This window comes from Dermacentor silvarum, chromosome 11 (genome assembly GCF_013339745.2).
Source record: "Dermacentor silvarum isolate Dsil-2018 chromosome 11, BIME_Dsil_1.4, whole genome shotgun sequence".
Classification (NCBI taxonomy): Eukaryota; Metazoa; Arthropoda; class Arachnida; order Ixodida; family Ixodidae; genus Dermacentor; species Dermacentor silvarum.
Genome location: NC_051164.1, coordinates 114,850,178 through 114,873,747, shown reverse-complemented (window position 1 = coordinate 114,873,747; position 23,570 = coordinate 114,850,178). Strand labels below are relative to the sequence as shown.

General features: G+C 44.5%; 2 protein-coding genes across 4 annotated transcripts in view; one reads left to right on the top strand and one right to left on the bottom strand.

The window, feature by feature from the left end:
- The window catches only part of LOC119433474 (zinc finger CCCH domain-containing protein 4-like), a 28,154-nt gene extending 23,619 nt beyond the window's left edge, over positions 1-4,535 (bottom strand). The window contains exon 1 of the mRNA XM_049658413.1: positions 4,238-4,535. Within this exon, the coding sequence (XP_049514370.1) occupies positions 4,238-4,320 (83 nt within the window). The 5' untranslated portion in view covers positions 4,321-4,535. The remainder of the gene's footprint in view (positions 1-4,237) is intronic.
- A 207-nt stretch (positions 4,536-4,742) lies between these two features.
- LOC119433475 (L-gulonolactone oxidase-like) overlaps positions 4,743-23,570 on the top strand; it is a 63,190-nt gene continuing 44,362 nt past the window's right edge. Inside the window, exons 1-4 of one of the 3 annotated variants that reach the window (XM_037700704.2) lie at positions 4,743-4,933; positions 4,997-5,098; positions 5,194-5,319; positions 21,936-22,033. In XM_037700704.2, the coding sequence (XP_037556632.1) occupies positions 4,928-4,933; positions 4,997-5,098; positions 5,194-5,319; positions 21,936-22,033 (332 nt within the window). In that variant the 5' untranslated portion in view covers positions 4,743-4,927. The remainder of the gene's footprint in view (positions 4,934-4,996; positions 5,099-5,193; positions 5,320-21,935; positions 22,034-23,570) is intronic. The other 2 variants (XM_037700702.2, XM_049658863.1) reach the window with 2 other exon arrangements.

The following is a 23,570-nucleotide window of genomic DNA, read 5'->3' as shown; positions in this document are numbered from 1 at the left end:
TGTAGCGAAAACATTAACTCCACAAAGCACAACATATCATTTTTGATACACTGTTTTATACCTTAAGATTCTCATCTAGGCACGGGAAACACTACACAAAGCCTATAGCAGTGTTTATAATATACTGGAGTGAAGCACCAAGTAGTGGATAGTTCAGAAAATCAATTACTAAAAAATTAATACACTGATATTTTAAACTCTAGTAACATTTGATTGTTTTTTGTAGGAATTAACTCTCATGGCCAGAAAGCAAGGTGATCAAGTTATAGTTTTTCCTGATGTGGAATGGTGTTTCAGCTCTGTGAAGTTGTATTAAGGGGTTCGAGGTACCAAAACAGCACAGTGGGTTATGAAGGGCACCGCAGTGGAGGGCTCAAAATTAATTTTGACCACCTAGGGTTATTTCACATGTAACAACGTTTTACATTCTGCCCCTATTGGAACACAGCCAACATGGCTGGACATTGAATGTGCGATCTCGTGCTTAAGAGAACAACTCCATCATGGCTACTGAGCCATCGCAACAAGTGTAGCGAATACATCGGCTGACGGCATTAACGTACGCAGCTTTTCCTGACCCTGTGCATGCTCAGCAGCAAGCACGGCCAACTGTTTTCTCAAAAGTAGCGAACATGCACAGCTGTCCCAAGGCAGCTGTGTTATTTGAACGTTGGCCAAATAAATCACTAGGGGAATGAAGTTACATGAATATAAGGTGTTTTCTTAAGCAGAATGGCATATTCTGCAAGTAAAGCCAATGCCACAAAGCATAGCGCAAAATTGTTATCAGTATCACACAAGGAGAGTACCAACAACCCCCGCAAGATTGTTTTTGTTCCTAATAAACACATTTATTTATCCTGCCGAGTAACTAAACAGTTTTTATTTGATATGTCATGGGAGCTATCTAGTCCCAACAGTTTGGCAATCATCGCATAGACGAGAAGACTAGCCACCCCATGAGAAGACTAACACTACACTTACAATTTTCTAGTGTCTACACTTCTAGTGTCTTTTTGTCACTGTACAACACGCCGTTCATGCAAAACGATAAAAAGTGAGAGTCTTGACATTATGAGGCAAATTCAGCCGATCTTCCTTGGGGCGAAAAACATTTTTAAGACTTGACTGAAGATTTTGTCGATTTCCAATTGTTTCACCCAGCTCGACAGATTTCTGTCGAAGGTGGTTATCTTTAAAATTATAAAAAAATCCGCTTGATGTGGCAGGACAATGCATGGCCACTACCCTCCCTTTAATATAACGGGAGGGAAAAAATAATTCTGTGCGAACTAGTTACCAACACATAGACCACAACATGCTTGACAAAGTGTGGTTCAATTCAATAGCACTTCATTGTGTGTCAGGCGCAGAAAAAGGTCCCTATCAAGTGCCGGTAAATTTAGAATACAAGTTTGTGAGCTATGCTTCTCAATCTACGTACACATGTTCCAGTAGCACTTCATTCTGTGTGTGTGTGAATGACAGATGGAACATGGAAGGTTCTTTGCATTTGCCTTGTATGTTACAGTGCTCTAGCAAAAAGCTAAAGTGAGAAAACAAGAAAACATGGTAGTCTTTGGTGCACACACTCAAAATGCAGTGTTTGCAGTGGATTCACTATATTTCTTTGATTATGTCATTAAGTGCTGCTTTTATCAGTGGAAAAACTCTCTCTTAGATAATTTGCTTAGTTCACTTCATTAAGTGCTGCTTTTATCAGTGGAAAAACTCTCTCTTAGATAATTTGCTTAGTTCACTGCTTAAAACAAGAATAATATCCCCCCCCCCCCCCAATTAGCAATATTACTAATTTCCAAGTGCTGTTACGCTTTTTTATTTAGAACCCTCAGTATCATAATCTTTCTCTTAGTTGTACAGCTTCGCAAGATTTAGTTGCTCAGAACACTGCGCTTTCTCATTTCGATTAGCCTTGTCGGAAATTTTGCTGTATATTTCCTTCCAGGTTAGTTTTTCATTCTTTCCAGCTTTCTGCCACTTTGTACGATAATGGTGTACATAAAATTTATTAAAGCTTACTGCTAGCAAATAAATAATCAAGTTTTAGCCCCGAGCAAACAAACAAGATAAAAAGTTGCAGGTATTTTATAGTGCGTGGGACTTTAGATGAACAATACGGTAGATGCCAAGGCAAATCAACAAAAGTAACATTCAAATTTAGCCTCGTTCATAATTCTGCAAGCCCACAATATGCTTGTACACTATGATACTTGCTTTAAGAAATATAAACACACTGCCTGCATCAGGCCACCTCCAGCAGCAGTGAAAGCAATATGCTGTTTTGTACTACTGCGCATGACTTGCATGATCAAGGCGACACATCTCAGACACAATCTGGCTGTCAGCTACAACAGAAGCTGCCACAGGCACATCCAACATGTAAGGTGCCAGATGATAGCAATAAGGCACCCGAGGATGGCTGAACAGTGCTCTCTATGTGTAGGAAAATTTTTGCATTTTTCAGATTCATTATTAGTTTTTTGGCAGTCAATGCTGAAAGCTGCTCTGGAAAAATGTGCAGCATCCCTTAAACTGCTATTCCCAGCGTAATGGAGACGCATTTTAGACCTATGTACAAAGTTCCCGTATTTAAAAAAAAAAAAGATATTATTGGCTAATTTAACACTTGGGTTTGGGCATTTGATGTGCATGGTTGTCGTGATACTGTGTAGCTCTGCTCTCCCACTAAAACGCTCCACTAGTTATTAACTATTCTGTGTTAACAATAATTTTAAGAATGCATCAGTTTAAACCGTCTCAAATGGCGAGAAAATCAAAACAGAAACCATACTTGGGGCACGTGACCTTAGATCATGCGTCATTCCCTCCCTGAACTCGCTATGAAACTACGCTCGGGGAATGAGGCGATGGCAGGGAGCCATTTAATCAGGCTACTTGTATAGGCCACCGAAACAGCGACAACCGCTGCGCAAGTAAAGGCCAGGTCTAGTAAAACCGGCGCGATCCACCTCCTCGGTTCGATTCCGTCCTCGCATGCTCACAGCTGTCAGTCATTCCCTGCGACCACGTGACGGCGCATGTGACCTCGTGAATCGTGACGTGCTTGCCGAAAAAGGCGCGCCATCGTTTCTCTTTCTTTTTTCGTGGAAAACTAGCTTCTCCATTCCTTGTCTCTTATCAGCACTGCTCCAGAATTGGGAGAAATAAGAGTGGCGTCTTGCTTTACTCTCGACGCTAGCCGCAGCGTTATGCTGTTCCAAACGGCTCAATACGAGTACTTGCCTCGTCACGCTTTTGCGAACACTCGAGCGGGGCGATAAGTTTTTTTTTTTTTTTTTTTGAAGGGAGGGGGGGGGGGGGGGGGGGCTTGCAGATGCTTAATCTGGTCCTGAGAATTGAAAAAGAAACGCCATACTTAGTGGTTTCATGACGGTATTACTATAACTCCTGAAACGGCCTACGAGTACTCATCATGGATGGTCGATTTACAAAGCGACGTTGAAAAACTCGCGAGCAGGAAAGTCGGTTAACTGACGAAACAAAACAAATAAAAAATAACGACGTTATTCCGCAACCAATCCAAACGGCATACAGAATGAAACAATGGCCCGCGAAGCTCGAGTGTTCAGTACAATTGCGGCACTTCCACAAGTGCAAAATAGCAGCTGGCAGTATATCATAAGAGAACATCTAAATATGGCCGACTAGAACAACCGCCTTGCAGCGTAAAGGCTGCTTACACATACTGCACAAGCCTTGCAATAAACTCTTGATATGCACAGCGTGATAGCGGCAAAAGCTGTTGTTTTACCGCGAAATAGATCAAACTTGAGGCAACGATCGAAACGGCACTGAGGCGTTCAAGGAGGAGCACAAAAGGCATAAAGAACGGTTAACATACGGTAGGGACGCCCCGTATAAGGGCCCCGTCAAAGCAGCAGCATTAAGTTACACAGCGAAAGAAACGAAGCAAGGAAATATCTCTGAGCGAGTTATAGACCCTGAACGCTACGACTAGACCATGCACAAGTGAAGCGAAAGAGATCGCCCAACACCCAAGTGAAGAAGCGTTCGCAGTCAGGCCTAAGCCCGGATGCGTCCGCCATTATCGACGTGGCCCCCATTACCTTGGTGGTAGGGTTCCGCACTTCGGGAAATCAATTCGAGAGCACAGTTTAGCCATCGGCCGTACTTTTGCGGGGAGGACAGTTAGCGCTGAGAAAGAACTCGCGTTTCAATATGTAGGTTACCCGACCTTTCCATTTCTCCATTCTGTGTGTCTTTGTTTGCATGCCCAACCTTAGGGAGAGCTTTTGCAAACACACTTTCAAGGGCCATCTACGCGCGGCCGGCTCTCGGATGTGCTGCGCCACACTGCAGAGATCGATCTTGTTATGGGGGTTTTCAGAGTGATGTCGAAGTGTTAGCGCTAATCGCGGACATATTCCTCCAGAAGTGGGAAAACACTGCGTCTCGCAAACGACACACCACATTTGACCGCAACGTCATCCTCGATGAGGCAGCCCGCGGCGGCGACGCGGAGGCGACGTCAGCAACAAGCGCTGGAACGCTCCCATTGGTCCTCACTGAAGGCATTTCCGATATAAGAAAACTTAAAAGTAGATAAAATAAATTTACATTATTGCTACAAAAATAATCAAAAGCATCCTAACTAGTGCAAATGGTGCGTAGTAGCGTAGTTCATTAAATATAGACGGCGCTAGTAAAAAAAAAAAAAGATCATCATCATCAGCAGCATATTTTTGCGTTATCGGCTGCAAACAAACTGCAGCAGCATGCGTGTGCGCCGGGTGTATTCCTGCAGGGACAAACGTGATTTCTTATCCACCGCTTGCCGTTGTGGCCGTGGAACAACATTGCCTTTGGAAGAAGACGCTGGGCTTCGCCGTAGCCTCTGCCGCATCGCTGCAAACGATCCCTCACTATGGTTGTGAGTTGATCGGAGCCTGTAGATTTTTCTCAGTATGTTGACAGCAGCATTTTGAATTTTCAGTGCTCCAGCCTCAAGGGTGTCACGTTCGAGAACTGGTCCAAGACGTTCACTTGCAGGCCCGAGCACTTCTTCGAGCCCAAAGATCAGGATGAACTGCTCGAGGTGAGCGTATCGAGTACACTGATAGCGCGCTCATCTGTCATCTATGAGTATTCTTATTGTTTCGTTTCCTTCCCCGTTTCTCGCCGACGTGCAAGGTCTTGGATTTCGCCCGTCAGAGCGGAAAGAAAGTGCGAGTGGTTGGTGCTGGCTTCTCGCCGTCGGACATCGCATGCACGTCGGAAGTCATGATCAGTATGTTGCACCTGAACAAGGTCCTGAAGGTTAGGTATGCTTACATTTGGCCGATACTTTCAGTGCAACCGGTATGCTGGGCTTACGTTTGTTACTAGCGTATTTACACTGATAACTTTCGCTGAGAATTTATTTGCGTATCATCACAAACCTATTTTACGTCCCGTAGATGACACTCTCCCAGCGATTTCCAAGTGCCTCTTTAATGCATCCCCATGTCTTTCATCAACTGACTCCCTCCTAACGCCGCAAATTTCATTATCTATTACACTATTTAATTCCCTGCCATACTAGACCGTGTTTCTCTTCCCTTGGCACCACCTATTCACGGGGCCGTGCAACACTTTTCTTTTTTCGAAGTCGTGAAAAACATTTCACATGAAAGGACACATTTTTAGAAATATTTATCAGCAAAAAGTATTTGAATACTATCAGTAGAACAGGCATCATCGTCGTTCAAAGATCTCCCTTTGTTCCCTGCCGTGCTTCCACTCCTTCACTGGCTTGCACTGCAGAGCGAGGTGGTGCCCACAACACTCCGCCCACTGAACGACATGGTAGCGTGGAGTTAAAATTTGGTTTTCGTTGTTGATGTAGGCGCCACTGCTTCCGGTTCTAGCACCTTCGACACGCAAACTCGGAGGGTGTTCCTCAACTTATGGTTGAGTTGACATAGAGCTTATATACTGCAACGGACTATTGCTCTAGCTCTGGCGTAAATGCATTCAAAATGAGCAGAGCTGAGTAGAGTTTTCTCTGTGGCTGATACCTACTGCGGCGCGCCAGTGGTCGTGTGGGCTAGGCCGTGTTGCCCACGCAGCGATGGATCCCGCTTTTTGATGACAGCTTAAGCATTTGACTGCTGACTTGGGCTTCGACCCCTACACCACTGCAGAGAGCAACGAGGAAAAGCCTTTGCAGCCAACAACCGAACACTGACGTCGCAGTTTCCTGTTCATTTTCATCGAATAACTTGTAAAGAGCGTTTTACCCAAATGACTAAACTGCAAATGCCACAAACGCTATGTTTGTGCTGCGTGTCTACTTTCATTGAAGCGAGTCGATGTGTGCAGAACAGTGGCGCACCGACGGGGGGGGGGGGGGGGGGTGATTCGGGTGTTGTAAACCACCCCTCCCCCTACGCGTCCAGCCCCACCAGTCTAACGTGTATCTTCAGTGCTCTGTTCACATTGTCATTACAATTCAGGAGGTGGTTTGAGGTCCAATTTTCCTGATTAACAAAAACACTCTATCAGTGTCTTGTATTTATTCATTCACTCTTAAATTACTTTGAGTAAAACGCTCAAGAAATAAACGTCATCATCATCCTTGGTGTCATTATTATAATTATTAAGCATTTTATTTGCGGTTGGATTCTTCTGGCTAAAGCAAGGAAATTGCATATTATGCAAAGTGCTTGCTCCCCCTCTACAAAAATTTAACCCCCCTTCCCCCTGGCAGAGATCCTGGGCGCGCTACTGGTGCAGAAATTCTGCACGAAAAGACAATGACGCTCTGGAATGCGCAGACCCGCATTGCAGTAATGGTCAGCAAAGCTTCAGTGACGCCTCAACCTTGCGCTTTGGTGGAGGAGCCGCAAGTTGAGCACATGACAGCCGCAGAATACTGGAAGCACAAGAGTGAATTTTCATGTCAACGCTTTCAACTCAGTGGTATTTCATAATTTTAATGCAAAGCATTCTTTCAGAACTTCAGGTACTTAGAGTGTATTTATCTGTCTAGCCTTCTATGTCATGGTGATGTCATGGTCCTTTCTTCAACTGGGTATGTATAAGAATAGGCATAGGGGGTGGGGCATGTAAGTCATGACATAATGACATAGGTGGGATGTCATGTGCATCTCATGTTATGCCATCAATGACATCACATGCTTGTCATGTCATGTATGTCCATTGTGGCATGCATACCATTGTGGTTGTTTTTTTAACTCGATATATATGAAGATATCAAAGGTAAACATTCGGCAGATATCCTGGTTGGAGACAACTGAAATAAAGGGAAAGAGAACTAAAATTTATAAGCACTGGCATGCCTCACACCATCTCATCCCTGAAGAAGGAGCCGGTTGGGCTCTGAAACGTTGGGTTTTTATGGTGGCTGTGTATCTTTTAACATCTCTTTTCCATTCCATTGCTTGTTGCACTGTATTAATACAAGTTTTCTGACAAGTTTTCACCGCATACTAGTCGGTTCATGATGCTTGTTATGCATTGAGGCGTAGAAACCGAAACAGAGGATACAAGCACAATACTTATAGAATGGAGCACAACTAACAAACTGTGGGGATTAAAAGCACCATGCCGTTTAATAACAGGTATTAAATACATTCTGTGAAGCCTTTAAGGAATGAATTTTATGTATAACTTGCCAGAAGGATTGTGTGTAGTATTTCTTGATATAGAATATATAAATTCCTGTCATGTGGCCTAGGCATATACAACAAAATGGGAATAATGAGTTATCATAGTGGCCACTCACAACTTGTAAATGATGGTAAACATTCTTATTTGCTCCATTTCCTAAGAAAGTCATGAGGTTGTATGGTATCCGAAAGTTTGCTGGTGGCAAGGCTGAAAGCAATTAAGTTCCCATGTCGTCGTACCGTATGCGCATAATATGGCAAACACACCTTGAAGATAGGTGGCAAATATGATATGGCCATTGGGCTATCAGCACCATACAAGTGGATAAGGTGTGCTTTGTTTTTTAAATGCTTTCTTCCTATCAGCTGCCTTTGTCCTCTTGTCTGCTCCTGAGCATGCACTACTAGCAAGACTTGAGATTGAGAGCATCTGCCAAATTTCTGTTTACTTAGTCATTGTCCATCTGCCTGACGTTGAGTGCCATGTTGATGGTGTGGCGCAGTTGCATGTCTTGTTGTTCATTGTTCTCCAGTGTGTCGATTTCCTTATATATATATATATATATATATATATATATATATATATATGCCTGTGGATATGAATGATCCGTACCAACTAGCTCGCACCCAAACCCTTCTGCGTCATCCAGTTGTGGCTTACGGCACCACGTGACCAGTTCACGGTGCACTCAATTATGGCGTGGTGCAGGTGAGGTGCCACTGAGGTGCATGGGGCCATGCAGACGACTCACAGGTGTGATGCTTGCTGACACAGTGGCCGCTTCCAATTGACATGTAAACATTCTCTAACATATTGAGCAATTTTGCATAAATAGTGTTCCACACATTGAAATTCATTGTGGGCACTACTATAGTGGTGTGTTTTCCAGCTCCCATTAGATTTGCTTGATCATCTGTACTGTCGCACAGAGCAAGCGAGGCCATTCATAACCCAACACCAGGGTTATGAATGGTTTTAGAACTTCATTGAAAGCATGAGAAGCTCGTGCTGAACCGAAAAAGCAGCTGCTTTCAATTCTACCAAGCAGTAGACACAGCGTGGACCTCCGCGCTCGATTCAAAAGTGGGTGTGCAATGTCCACCGGCACTGCATGTCCGCTGCGCCGGCCCGGCAAACATTTTTGCCAAGAGTGGGAGCTAAAAGGGAAATACATGGGAGCTAAATGGTTCCAAATATATACATAGCTTGCACTGACTTCACAGCTTGCAATCGTGGAGTAAGAATCCGTCATTGACCGCTACTGAAGGTATAAGAAAAGTGCCAGTCGATGTCCTGCGTAGCTTTTTTTATTTAATGTGGTTATCTTTGTAGTTGTAGGATGCTCCAACCACAGTGACAGTAAAGTGAGAAAGAAACAGCCATCAAACACAAACTCTTTTAGCCTGCTAAAGGTTGTGGAAGATCATTGTGAGTCCCCGCAGGGGCGCCTGTGAAAGCAGGCGTTTGGTGTGTTGCGACACCACGGACCCGAGCACATGGGGGTTGGACCCTCCTGCGTGTAGCCATGCGCGGCTTAGCCGTGTCTGGGGAAAGGGGGATCCTGGGGGTTGAGCCGATGCTGGGTGTTCGGACCTTTAAGGCCCCCTGGCGGAGGCAACACACCTCTTCGGCCTCTGCTTCACATAGACGGCACCCTTGGACTGACCCACCCGGGGGAAATCGGCAGTCGCCCTTTCCTGTCCTCCTCCTCTATCTTCGTCTTTCTCTCTGACTTTCAATCTTTCCTGTCTCCTACTCGCTTCCTTTTACTTCTGATTTTCTGGGCGGCAAGGGTTAACCTTGTGTGGGTAGCCAACCTTGGGTATTCCATATTTGGTTATAGTAGTGACGTACAGCTGGCGTCTGCAGGTCTTGTGTTCACAGGCCCTGCAGCGTCCCCTTGTTGGGCTCCATGGTGGGTGGCTGGCGTTGCTGCCGAAAACCCAGATATTCTTATGGCTAGCCCTTTTCCACCACTTCCTGATCGTCGTCAAAAAAGAGGGCGCACCGAAGATGTATTCCAGTTCTTTGGACGTGGACGTGGAAGATTTCCCACGATTTCATGTCATCCACTCAGAAAAACCAGAAAAACAAGTTCGAACAATCTCCCCTTTTCTTGTTTCGAAATCTCTAACTCAGGCTCTAGGACCAGGTTATAAGGCAACGAGGATGGCAAGTGGTGATCTCCTCTTGGAGCTCCACAATCGCAAACAATATGAAAAGCTGCCGAATCTAGTGTCCTTTGGGGACGTCCAAGTAACAGTAACTCAGCACCGTACTATGAACACCACCCGCGGAGTTGTTTCAGACGAAGATTTGATGGAGCTGACTGAGGCTGAACTCTTGGAAGGCTTCAGTGAGCAGAATGTCATCAATGTTAAACGGATTAAGATGAGACGAGACGGCAAGGAAATTCAGACTGAGCACCTTGTGCTCACTTTTCGTTCATGTGATCTGCCCGACTCCATCGAGGCCGGGTACATTAATCTTCGTGTTAGACCATACGTGCCAAATCCCCTCAGATGTTTCAAATGCCAGCGATTCGGCCACAGTTCGCAAAACTGCCGAGGCCGCCAAACTTGTGCGAAATGCAGTGCACACGAACACACTTCTGAATCTTGTGAAAACTCTCTCCACTGTGTAAACTGTGATGGGGAACATGCCGCATACTCGCGGTCCTGCCCATCCTGGAAAAAAGAAAAGGAAATTGTTACAATTAAAGTCAAACAAAACATTTCGTTTAAAGAGGCACGAAGGCAGGTGTCCTACCTGCCAAAAACCAGCTTTGCCGAAGTGGTGCGTCAGGGGGCTGCACCACAACGGCTTTCGGCGGCTGTCTGGCACATGCGTAGTGAGCCAGCGGTGACGCCATCCGCCCCCTCGGCGGCTGCAGCTAGTGCTGCTCCGCCGTCTCAGAAAAAGGGGCCATCGACCTTCGGGCTGGTGGCCTCAAGGGTCTCGTCCCTCAAGACGAGGCCTTCAACACGAACAAACCGCTCTCAAGAGCGGGTGTCCAGCGCGCCGCAAGAGCCGATGGACACATCTTCTAGCCAGACGGCGCAGCCAGCGCCTAAGGAGCGGCGAGAATCTCTTGACTGTCCAAAAAAGAGAAACCCCGCATTACGGGGCCTCTAAAGGGTTCTGTAAGCTAACTTTCTTGTCCTAAACACACAGCACAACACTCCTTTTAATATGGGCACTCAAATAGTTCACTGGAACGTCAGAGGTCTCCTCCGAAATCTTGATGACGTTAAAGAACTCCTCCGCAAGTTTAGTCCCAGGGTGCTGTGTGTTCAGGAAACACACCTCAAACATACACAAAGAAATTTCCTCACACAGTATGCTATTTTTCGCAAAGACCGCGATGACACTATTGTGTCATCCGGTGGTGTTGCTATCATAGTTGACAGAGGTGTTGCCTGTCGGGAAATAAAACTTCGTACGCCCCTGGAGGCAGTTGCTATCCAAGGGGTTCTGTTTGACAAGCTAGTCACTATCAGTTCTATATACATCCCCCCAAGTTATCAAATTAATAAAACCGAATTTCAAAACTACATAGATGAACTTCCGGCTCCATACATAGTTGTTGGAGATTTAAACGCACATAACTCATTGTGGGGAGACTCTCGTTGCGATGCGAGAGGTCGCCTAATCGAAAACTTTCTCTTTTCCTCAGGAGCATGTATACTTAATAAGAAAGAGCCAACATACTACTGTGTGGCGCATAATACATACTCCTCCATAGATTTAACTATGGTATCGAGCACACTAATGCCGTACCTAGAGTGGTCCGTTCTCAAGAACCCTTTTGGGAGCGACCACTTCCCTATTATATTAAACTTAACAAAACAAGATATAAGCTCACCACACATTCCCCAATGGAAGGTTGACACAGCTAACTGGGAACGTTTCCGAGAACTTACGTATTTAAGCACGGATGATATTGCCTCCTTTAATATGGAAGAAGCTGTGGCGTATATTACAGGCTTTATAATTGACGCTGCCACGAAATGCATCCGTCAAATTAATGGACTAGCGAATAAACGTCGAATCCCGTGGTGGAATGAAGAATGTAAACAAGCACGGAAAAATCAAAACAAAGCTTGGGGACGACTTCGCAACTCCCCAACTGCTGAAAATTTGATTAGTTTCAAACAAATAAAGTCCCAGGGTAGAAGAACACGCCGACGTGCTAAAAGGGAGAGTTGGGAGAAGTACATCTCCAGTATAAATTCTTACACGGATGAGACAAAAGTGTGGAATCGAGTAAATAAATTAAAAGGCCGGGAGGTACACCCATTACCGTTTGTCAGTACCCAAGGTGAGAGCCTGGAAGACCAGGCAGATTGTCTGGGCGAACACTTCGAACATGTATCCAGTGCGTCCCACTACACACAAGCATTTCTGAGGTTCAAAGAACGCGAAGAGCGACAGCCCCTTAAACGTAAAGGTTCATAGAGTGAGGCCTACAACTATCCATTTACTTTAACTGAACTCAAGGCATCCCTCGCTTGCTGCAATGACTCGGCGCCAGGCGGTGATCGTGTCATATATGAAATGATTAAGTACGTACATCCTGAAGCTCTGAAAACACTCCTGTATCTTTTCATTGCCATGTGGGCGGATGGGTATATCCCGTCCTCGTGGAAGGAAGCTATAGTCATCCCCGTGCTTAAACAAGGCAACCCTAGCCAGCAGCTACAGGCCAATAGCGCTAACAAGCTGCCTGTGCAAACTATTTGAAAAAATGATAAACAGGCGCTTAATCTCTTTCCTTGAATATAACAAATTACTAGACCCCTTGCAATGTGGTTTCAGGGAAGGTATGTCCACAACAGACCACCTTGTTCGCATTGAGTCTTATATTAGGGATGCTTTTATACATAAGCAGTTCTGCCTCTCAGTGTTCCTCGACCTAGAAAAAGCTTATGACACGACATGGCGCTACGGCATTCTCAGAGATCTTTCCACGATGGGTGTCCGTGGCAACATGTTAAATACAATCGAAAGTTACTTATCTAATCGCACATTCCGCGTAAGAGTGGGTAACGCTCTAAGTCATTCACCCAAGAAACCGGTGTACCACAGGGAGGCGTGCTCAGTTGCACACTATTTATAGTAAAAATGAATTCCCTACACACAGTCATTCCACGCACAATGTTTTATTCCATTTATGTCGACGATGTGCAAATAGCCTTCAAGTCATGCAATATTGCCATCTGCGAACGACAAGTGCAGCTTGGAATAAACAAATTGTCCAAATGGGCGGATGAGAATGGTTTTAAAGTTAACGCTCAGAAGAGCACTTGCATACTCTTTACAAACAAGAGAGGCGTAACGCCAGTCCCAACTATTGAAATCAAAGGAGATGCGCTCTCTGTATGCAGCAAGCACAAGTTTCTTGGAGTAACTTTAGATTCAAAACTCACGTTTATTCCTCATATTAAGCGTCTGAGGGCAAAGTGCCTGAAGACAATGAACCTCCTAAAGCTTCTATCGCTCACAACATGGGGCAGTGATCGAAGGTGTCTCTTAAACCTCTATAACAGTCTTGTCCTCTCACGCCTTGATTACGGGTCTATAGTTTATAATTATGCTACGCCAAGCGCGTTAAAAATCCTAGACCCTGTTCACCACTTGGGCATCCGTCTCGCGACTGGTGCTTTCAGGACATGTCCAATGCAGAGCCTCTACGTAGAGTCGAATCAGTGGTCGCTTCATCTGCAACGGTCATACAGCAGTTTTACATATTTCCTGAAAGTACAAGCAAACATTGAACATCCCTCTTATTCAACTATAAATGACGTGACCGCTGCCACACTCTTCCATAATCGACCTGCCGCGAGAAAGCCATTCTCTTTGCGTGTGAGGATCCTCACTGAGGAAATGGGTGTTCCGCTTCTTGAACAATGTCCTGTGGCTCCAGCGAATCTGTTGCCACCGTGGCAGTGGCAGCTCATAGAGTGTGACACATCGTTCGTAGAGGTCACTAAACACGCGCCAGAGGCACATATTAGAATTCATTTCTTAGAACTGCAATCTAAATACTCGTGTACAGAGTTTTACACAGACGCTTCCAAGTCACATGCCGGGGTATCTTTTGCAGCTATCGGTCCATCGTTTTCGGAATCCGGTGTACTGCACCCGGAGACAAGTATCTTTACGGCTGAGGCCTATGCAATATTATCGGCTGTAAAGTTTATAATGAAATCAAAACTCAAAAAGACTATCATATTTACAGACTCGCAAAGTGTTGTGAAAGCATTGCAATCACTCTGTAAACACAAAAATCCTGTACTTAATGAGCTCTATTCCATTCTGTGTAAAGCGTACATATCTAACCAGCATGTGATTATATGCTGGGTGCCGGGTCATAGAGGCATTGAGGGTAATGTTCGAGCAGATCAAATGGCCACATCTGTTACATCTCAGGCTATTAACCCTACAACTGCTGTTCCTGCAAAAGATTTGAAGCCTTTCCTGCGAAAGAAACTGCGAAGCCACTGGCAATGCTTGTGGGACGCTGAAACAAACAATAAGCTTCACCTCATTAAACCACAGTTAGGTTTCTGGCCTCCCGTAACGAAAACACGACGAACTGATGTCCTATTCTGTCGCCTCAGAATAGGACATACATATGGCACCCACAATTTTTTGCTTACTGGTAGTGAACCACCAACCTGTGGTAGATGTGGTGAGAGGCTGACTGTCCTCCATGTCCTCGTGGAGTGCCGGGAAGCCGAAACAGAAAGAAAGAAATATTTTTCGCAAGCGTACCGATATCATGTCCCGCTTCACCCCGTTATGTTTCTTGGCGAAGAACCAATTTTTAATGCCAAAGCAGTCGTAGATTTTTTGAACGATGTGGTCCTGCATGTTATTAGCCCAACTAGTTAGTAGCGCATCCTCTCTCCAGAGGATGCCGCTGTGATAATTTTTTATAGCACATGCCTCCAGGCCCTTGTGGTTCAAGGGCTCTGTCTAGGCAGTAGTGCTTCCTGCCAATTACTGCATCTTAAATATTTTAAATATCGTGTCATTCTTTCTCAATGCATTCTTCATTGCATAGTACACCCCATTAGTCATTGCCATGATTTTAGTACATGTATATTTTACGCACTTTATAGCGATTATTTTTAGGCCCCTTTACAGCCCCGTCACATCTACTTCTCAGAATTCATCACTTCACTGCGAACTAACAAACACTGGCATGGCGCTCTTTGGCCATACCTGGCCCTTGCGCCACTAAACCACACACATTCATTCATTCAAGATTATTGTGAGTGCCTAAATTTTCTAAGTGCAAGGCAACACAGTTTATAGCTGTAGCATGAATAAAGAGTGCAAATTTTGACATAGTGAGCCCCAACGTGCAAGTTCGTGGCGCACATTTTGTAACAGCTAAGTCCATGAGAAGTGCCCGTAAACTAGACAGAGTGTCAATCATAGAAACGTCCAAGGTGGGCTTCATTTTGATACAACGCAAGGTACACTTCCAACATATTTGCAGAGAAACCATGGAGGCTTTTCAACAATACTCATCCGCACTGGGCTCCAACCCTTCGGCTGAGCTGCAGCACCAAGTCCGAAAGGCCCATGCGTCATAGATGCTGGGAAAAGTGACACACGAAGCAGTGGACGGCCGCAGCAGAGGCACTTCAGAATCAAATTTTATTACTATATACGAAGTTATTACAAAATGCAATATAGAGGAGGAGGTCCCGGAGGAAAAGTAAACTTAGTTATAGCAACGATAGTAAGAAAGAACTTTTAGAAAGGCAGTAATTATAAATACAGTATAACACAAATGAACCAATTAAGCAGCATATGGAAATGTGAACAAATTAATCAAGGAATGGGCATGTTGAAACAGTTTAATACGTGATTAATAAATGTGATATAATAAACTGCAGTACTTACCAATGAAAATGCATACATTATGTGGCATATACAAAAAAGTGTTTTGTAAGACTGGGTTGGTTCAAAAGGAACTTTTTGAATTCTGTAATGAGTGTAGTGCCATTAATTTTAAAACAAATGGTAATGAGTTACATAATAAAAAAGCGCTGAAAGGAACAGTTTGCTTATCATAGTTAATTTGGACTTCGGGCAAAATGAGGTTCTTGTTAAAGGGCCCCTCACCAGGCCACATAGCAAATTTACACTGGAACTTGTTACGTGCCCTCTAGGAAACATTCTACCACAAGAATTTTTCAATTTGGTTCATTAATAGTCGAGATGGAAATATTTCAGTGCTGCGAACCCATGATTTCAGGAGGTGAGTGTCACTGCTGACAAGGACACACTCTCCACTTGCCCCTGCTAGCCTACGGCAGCGAAATTCCTTCCCTGCATTCTCCCTTGCCGGAGAATTGCGTGACGCATATGTCACAGGCCCTACCTCTTTTTCTTTCTTTTTCTTTCTTGCTTTATTGTTGCGCGGCGCACTTCTGGTAATGGCCTCGAGCACGAGCTGTTGTGTTTGTCATCGCGCAGCGTGCGAATTGGTGCGCTGTGCACTAGAACACCCGACTAGCAGTGTAAGTCTGCTGTACGAACACTGAGGCATATGCAAGCGGAACACAGAGCACAATCTCGCGCTGTAACATGGTAGAGAATGACAGTTTCGTTTTCAGCGTGCGCGACTGCACGACATGGGAACAAGCTGACGAAACAGAAGTACATCTTCCTTGCTGTGGTGCGAAGTATACAAAAACATGCAGACATTCGGTTTGTGTGTTTTAGTATTTCTCTAAACTATAATTTGTATATTGAAGCAACAGATTACACAAATAACAGGTGTTTATTGAATAATTCTCGGAAGTGTCACGTGTCACTGTGAGCATCGTGACAGCATATGCATGTACGTAGGTGCAGTCATAAATGTCATCCCCCCGTTTTGAAGCGCAGCGCCAGCAAGAAGAAAGGCAAACGGGGTTTAGTTTGAAATTTCAGCTCTTTACGCGTCACGTAGAGATGTAAGTTCACAGACACGATCGTTAGCGCGCATTGTATGCACTGCGCTTGTCAGCTCAGTATGGCCAGAGCTGGTGATGGGCCCTTTAAGAGCAAATCTTGTGCTGTTAGTGTTGTCTAGTGAAGAAAGACTGAAAGGGGAATCGATTGTTGATATGCTTACATAGCCAGATATGTAGATTACGTTTAATTATGTCGGACACTGTAAGGACATTATTGGCTTTTAATAATTGTTTGGTGTTGGTGTAGTATAAGCTACAATTTATTATTTTGATTGCTCTATTGTGGGCTACTTGGAGTGGTGCAAGAAGAGTACTGTAATACCCCATCTAATTATACAGCAGCTGATATGTGAATGAATGAATGCATAATGCATTCATAAGAGAATAGAATGAAAAAAAAAAGGAACGAGCTTGAGTCTGACGCCCAAATATATGCAGTCATCGCTAGCCTGGATCAAGTAGTAAAAACTAATGACCATTGATGTGAAGTAAAAACAGTAAATTTAGTTTTAGCTAGATTAAATTGTAATTTGTTTAATTTGCGCCAGTGTAATATGTTGAGAAGGTCTGCACTAAGTTCAGCTACTAGGCAGTTCATGCTTTTATCAGAGCTAAATATTGTATCATCAGCATACAGCAAACAATTACACTGCGTGATGAAATTAAGTAGCTCATTAATATAAATTATGAAGTTATTGTTAAGTTATTGTAGAGAATGCAATAAGAGAGCTGTGTAACCATGCGGATCCTGCTTCGTTTGCTAGTGATGACACTGTTGCTCATCAAATGTTGCACATAATGCATTCATGAAGTTAAGTATTCAAGAAAAACTTCCGCATGCTTTTCCATGTAGAACTGCTTTATCTTCCTGGTGCCATTTCTCTGAGAGGCTCCTCACCCACCTGTTTGTAAAATAGGCGTGAGATTCCATTGACTTGTAGGCTTTCATTTGTTTGAGGACAACGGAGCTAACTGAGAACAAGAAATAGCTAACAATGTCACCATGAGTTATCTTTGGGAAGAGATAACATAGACATTGGCAGTCGATCGCGTCTGCTCCTGGTGTCAATGCATGCGAATCAATGTTGTCTCAGTGCCACATTTTTTCTTGTAGTATGAATGTGTTGATCTGATCAGCTGTGAGCAACGTTACTAGATGAGGTCAGTTGGAAAACTCTCTTAAAAAGGTGGCCTCAACCTGTTGCCCATCCGTGGGTGGTGCTCGCATCGACTTGCGACCAGGTCACATGGAATCGTCTGCGCAGCAGAGCATGCAGCATGGTTAGAGTGCGCCTTCAGACGAGCTCTTTCTGCTGGAAATAAAGACACTTTGTTGGCAAAAAGATATTTTAAAAAAGAGACACAGCTCGATGTTGCCAAAGACCATTCAGCCCATTCACACTTGACAAAGTATGAACAGACGACAGTGTGACGGCTTTTTTGTGCGGTTATGCTGTCATGATTGAATGCAGATGATAAGCAAGTGTGAGTTGATATCGCTGGTCGTGAAAGGTTGTTTTATTATTAATATTTTTTATTTTTTTATTATTGACGTGTACCGGGCCAGACTTGTCGCATTGTCGGAAAAAAAACTTTCCTGGAACGGACACTTCACACACAGAATGTTGTGCCAGCTAAAATCACCGAGTTTCATTCGGGTGCAATCGTTTGTGCCTTCTTTTTTTTTCTTTCTTCTTGAGTATTGCTTGCTGATTATACACTTCTCAAAGCTTTAAAAGGCTTGTTTGCGCAAATAGAGCATTCACAGTTCACACAAACATGACAAAAATACGGTATGTACAGGCTGGGATGTTTTAAAACTTAAGTTGACAGAACATTTATGTTGGTGCCGTCATATTAGCACTCAACTAGTTGGGTCGTTTCACAATTTATTTATTTATTCATTGCAAAAGTGGGCATTCGAGCAGTAAATAAAAAGAAAGAAAAACTGTCCAAAAAGTTCATATAAGCATTTATTCTTTATGTAGGCATAAACATCGTACCTAAACATAAATAAGCACTTTGTAAACATAGCCCCGGACATCCCATTGAGTCTCCTCCTGCGCTATAGAACAGTTCAGATGTGCCCTTCTTGAGCAAGAAAGTTGCTGTGCTCGCGGCAGGGTGACACATACCTCTTGCAATATGTACCGTTAATCAGTTTGGGAGTATGGTAGGTGTTCTGAAAAGGCTGCAGTGGTTAACGCGAGTTGAATGCTAGCAGCAGCAGACAATGAAGCAGACAACATGCCGAGCAAAAGTCACATGAACAGGGTGCATTTTGATTGCAGCGCTGCCAATTTTTACGTGAGAGCCAGCGGCCACCTTGCTGCTGTGGCGCGCCCGCGGAGTTTCCCAACTTCCCCTATGTAGTAACGTTTGCTGTGAGTAGTACTTAGCATGAAAGCACTGCTTATGCAAAGTTGACGGCATTCTGAGTGAAACGCTGGGAAGCTCGCGACACTTCACCACTGCCACTTTACTGCTGCCGTCGCGGTCACGGTTGTCGTAGTGGCTCATAAACATGGCTGCCGCACAAACAAGCTGGCAGATGTGACGTCACATGCAAGATATATATTCTTTTTCCTGTTCTTTACTCACTGTCTTTTTTTCCTTTATGCCTATGCTCAAGAAGGGGCTTAGGCCTTTCCTGGTTGCTGCTGCACTTTCTCCTTGTCCTTGTGGTAGTTTTTGTGCGTACAAACATTATAAAAATTATGGCAGAACGCATCTCACTATGACTGTTGACGGTAATGCAATGACGGTAAGCAATGTAGTAACAGACCTGTGGGGTCTCACACGTGCTCTTGGGACAAAGGAAGAACACAGTAGTGTAAACAATCACAAGGGCATTTATTGTGCCTTTCCTGCGCTGAATTACAACCAATGGAACATTCACAGTGGCGCGTGACAAATCAAGGAAGTCTGACTCCCCGCGACCCGACAGCGAGCGAATATGTTCGCCCCATGCTGTGACACCATCGCCTAGTCGTTCACGTGGGCGGTCACGCGAACAGTGGCGCGTTCGAACGATCCGTGTTCGTCCATACCGGTGTCCTGCTCTTAGCCTCGCGAGACGGTCCCGCGAAGCGGGCCGGCGCACGCGTGAAGCGTTCGTGCGGGTTGGTCGCCGATCCCAAGCCAAAGAAGAAGCGCCTTTTACCTTTTTCTCCCAAGTCACCCCGCCGTTCGGTGGCGTTAGCATAGCGACACTCGCGCCATCTCTTGCAATGCGCCGCAACCACCACGACCGCCGCCGGCACTTAGCCACGCGGTGAAGCCGGATTACAGGAGACGCGTGAGAGTCGTGCATCCCCACAGACCATATTCCTGAAGTCACGTTTATTTACCAAGTGTAATGGTAATTCTTGGTCTCGTTGCTTCGGCTTTATGCCACATAATCCGATATCGTCCCGCTTTGCTATGGCACTCGCTTGCCATGGTTGCTCATCAGCCTGGAGGCATGACGCCGATGCAGTGAAGATGAAATGACAAAGAAAGAATGATATTTGATGAACGACTGAAGCATATGATGACAATGAGATGTTAGTTCCTAAATTTATAATGATGGAATAACGACGACATGAGGGCAACATGAGGCGACAACTGGATGAAGAGGCGGGAATGACTACAATAGCATAACCACGACGGCATGATAACGACAGTGTGACAAATGATGAATAATAACATATATGTGACAATGATGCAATGGCGACGATGGCATGACAAAGATGGCATAATCACTACTGAATGACGTTGAAAACCTGTATGACGATGATGGCGGGACGAGTGTTGGATGACAAAGCTGGAGTGACGTTGATGGTATGACCGCGATGGTATGATGACAACCAGCCAAAGAAGCGGGCATGACGACAATGGCACGACCAAGACGGCATGACCACAATGGTATGAGTAATTATGTGTGATAGTGCCTGTGACGACAACACAACGACAATGGCTTGACAGCGGCGGTGTTATCACGAGACAGCATGATTACAATAGAATGACAAACAAGAAATGATGTTGATGGATCGACGGAAGTGGTAAGACGACGACATGATGACAATGGGATCACAATACTGAAGTGATGACAAGGGTGAAATGACAACGTGGTGACAATGGCATCACAATAGTCAGACATCAAAGTTACAGTGATGACAATGGAATGACTGCAACGACAAAGACATTATGACGATGACTGTGTCACAGTGGGATGATGTTACTGAAGTGATGACAATTATAAAGCGATAACCTAACGACACTTTATAATTGTCATCACTTCAGTAACATCATCCCACTGTGACATAGTGGGATGATGAAGTTAGGAAATTCGCAGGCGCAAGTTGGAATACGCTAGCGCAAGACACGGGTAATTGGAGATTGCAGGGAGAGGCCTTCGTCCTGCAGTGGCCATAAATATAGGCTGTTGATGATGATGATGATGATGAACCTAACAACGACGGCATGACGACTGTGTTACGACCATGGCATGATGACGACGTCATGACGAGAGTCGGATGACAAAGCCAGAATGGCGGCGATGTACCGGCCACGACAGCATCATTTTATTATGGCAATGTGACAACAAATGCATAAAGAGTGTCAGATGACAAAGCTGGAAGGATGGTGATGCACCGACCACAAGATACCTTGTAGCCCAGGCCATTAGACTCTGTCGGGGTAGGAGGCGGGACGACGACGGCATGACGAGAGTAAGATATCACGAAGCTGAAATGATAAGGGAACAACCACAACAGCATCATGACCAGGAGCACATACCTAGTGGTACAACTTGGGCCCCTCTGTCAACGTAAGAGGCTAGATGGATAGATAGATAAAAAGATGCGCTCAAAATGGCTGAAGTAGGCAAAGAATGCTGTTTGCATTAATAATAATAATGACACCTGTGAGTTTCTGGCCTAGCTAAATGCATGCACGCACCATTTTTATAGCCTCACTATAAATGTTGTCCCATTGACAGACTTTGTACCATTTTATGCAGTCTGGAAATGAGTGTGCAAGCTATTTTTCTACCATTCTCACAACGCCAGAGTTTGAAATAGGAAACAAAAGCAGTAGATACGAGGATCATTTTCTGTTAGCCTTGTTGCAGCTGCTGCACGAAGGCAAGTGCAACTGTCCATCTGGTTATTGTCTGCCATCCTTGTTTACATTTGCTGTTTTGTGTTGCCACTTAAAACTTTGATAAATACTGATTTTATATGACAAGAGCTGTTATTTCTGGTAGTTTTCTTACTGACTGCTACAACTGTGCCTTTTTAGGTGGATAAGGCGACTGCAACCGTGAAGGCTGAAGCAGGCATCACATTGAAAAAGCTTAATGAAGCGGAGCTCGCTCGGAATGGCCTGGCTCTTATGAGGTATTAAGGCTCATCTCACATATTTGATTAGTTCAGTGTTGGTAGAAGTTACTGCTAACAGTGACTAGATATTTTAGCATGGTGTGCATAAATATGAGACACACAGAACATAAATATATATACAAAACACTGAAGAAGAATGAAATGTATGACATTACACAATTTATTATGTGAGTATACAATGATTAAATACCCTGTGATCACCGTGATGAAATGACAAAACCAGAAAGTTGCACTGGAGAATATATTCTTAGCGTAATCCTGGAACTATGAAGGATAAAATGTTGTTTAAAGAGGACTATCACTATTGAGTTAAAACATTGGCACGTGGAATGAGGAAGTTGTCTGCAGGAAACACACAAGGCATTCTGTTAAACAAATGGAAAAGAATACAGTCATGTCAGGAAACAAAATTCTGCATAAGCACAGAAATGAACAAGAAAAATCACTTCAAGTAATTTTGTTGAGTCTTAGGATGAACTAGAGCCCAAAAATAAGCCATATTAGATAGAGTAGCTTATGATGTGGTGCAGTAGCAGCGGTTGTGGTGTTTAAGTGGTGAGACGGTACGATAGGAGATGAATCCTGGTGACACCCAGGTCTACACTAGGTTTTCAAGGAACCAGGAACAAACTCTGATGTGGAGAACAGCAGAGGGTCATCTTGGCCCCAGTAGAGGTCCCATAGTGGGAAGACGAAGTTCTATGGCTTCTCCTTTGCTCCCATTGCACTGGCCTCCATCCTCGACGTGGCTCTGGCCGGGATAATGCGGTGAATGCACATCCAGAAGGTGGCTGTGAACCGGTGGAGGCTCAAAGCTCATACCTGACTTCCGAGCACCGACTCCTAAATTGCGCCTGGAGCACTGGCCAATGCCTTCCTTCCACTTGGTGTGACTTGCTGGGTCTCATCATTTGAAACTACTCTTCTTTATTTTTGCTTTGGTGCTGCGGAATTATATGTTGATACTTTTCTTTGTGCCACAATTGCACATCATCATCAGCATTTTTTATATGACTTTCTCATTTTGTATTGCAAACTGCTGCCTTGAATTAGGAGCCTTATGCTTGGCAAGCTGACATGAATGCCAGAAGGCACCCATACTGTAACCCTATTGAATTTTTTTAAGTTCTCATAGCTTAACTTTACAATGTGTAAGCACTGGTCCTGATTATCACTATCTATTTTTCTTTTCATAAAGTAACTCCACATAGTGCAGCTAAACCCAAGAGACCTGTTGCGGTAAATACTGTTTATCTTAATTGCACTATAAAGCAGCAGGAATTCACCATCGGAGTGACCACTTGGTTGATGGAGTTATTGGCATTAGTTGCAGACATTTATGGGGTATCTTCAGTGCAAGTACCCCCGCAGGGGCGTCTGCGTCAGCAGGCGTTTGGTGGTTTGCGACACCACGGACCCGAGCACATGAGGGTTGGACCCTCCCGCGTGTAGCCGTGCGCGGCTGAGCCGTGTCTGGGGAAAGGGGGATCCTGGGGGTTGAGCCGATGCCGGGTGTTCGGACCTTTAAGGCCCC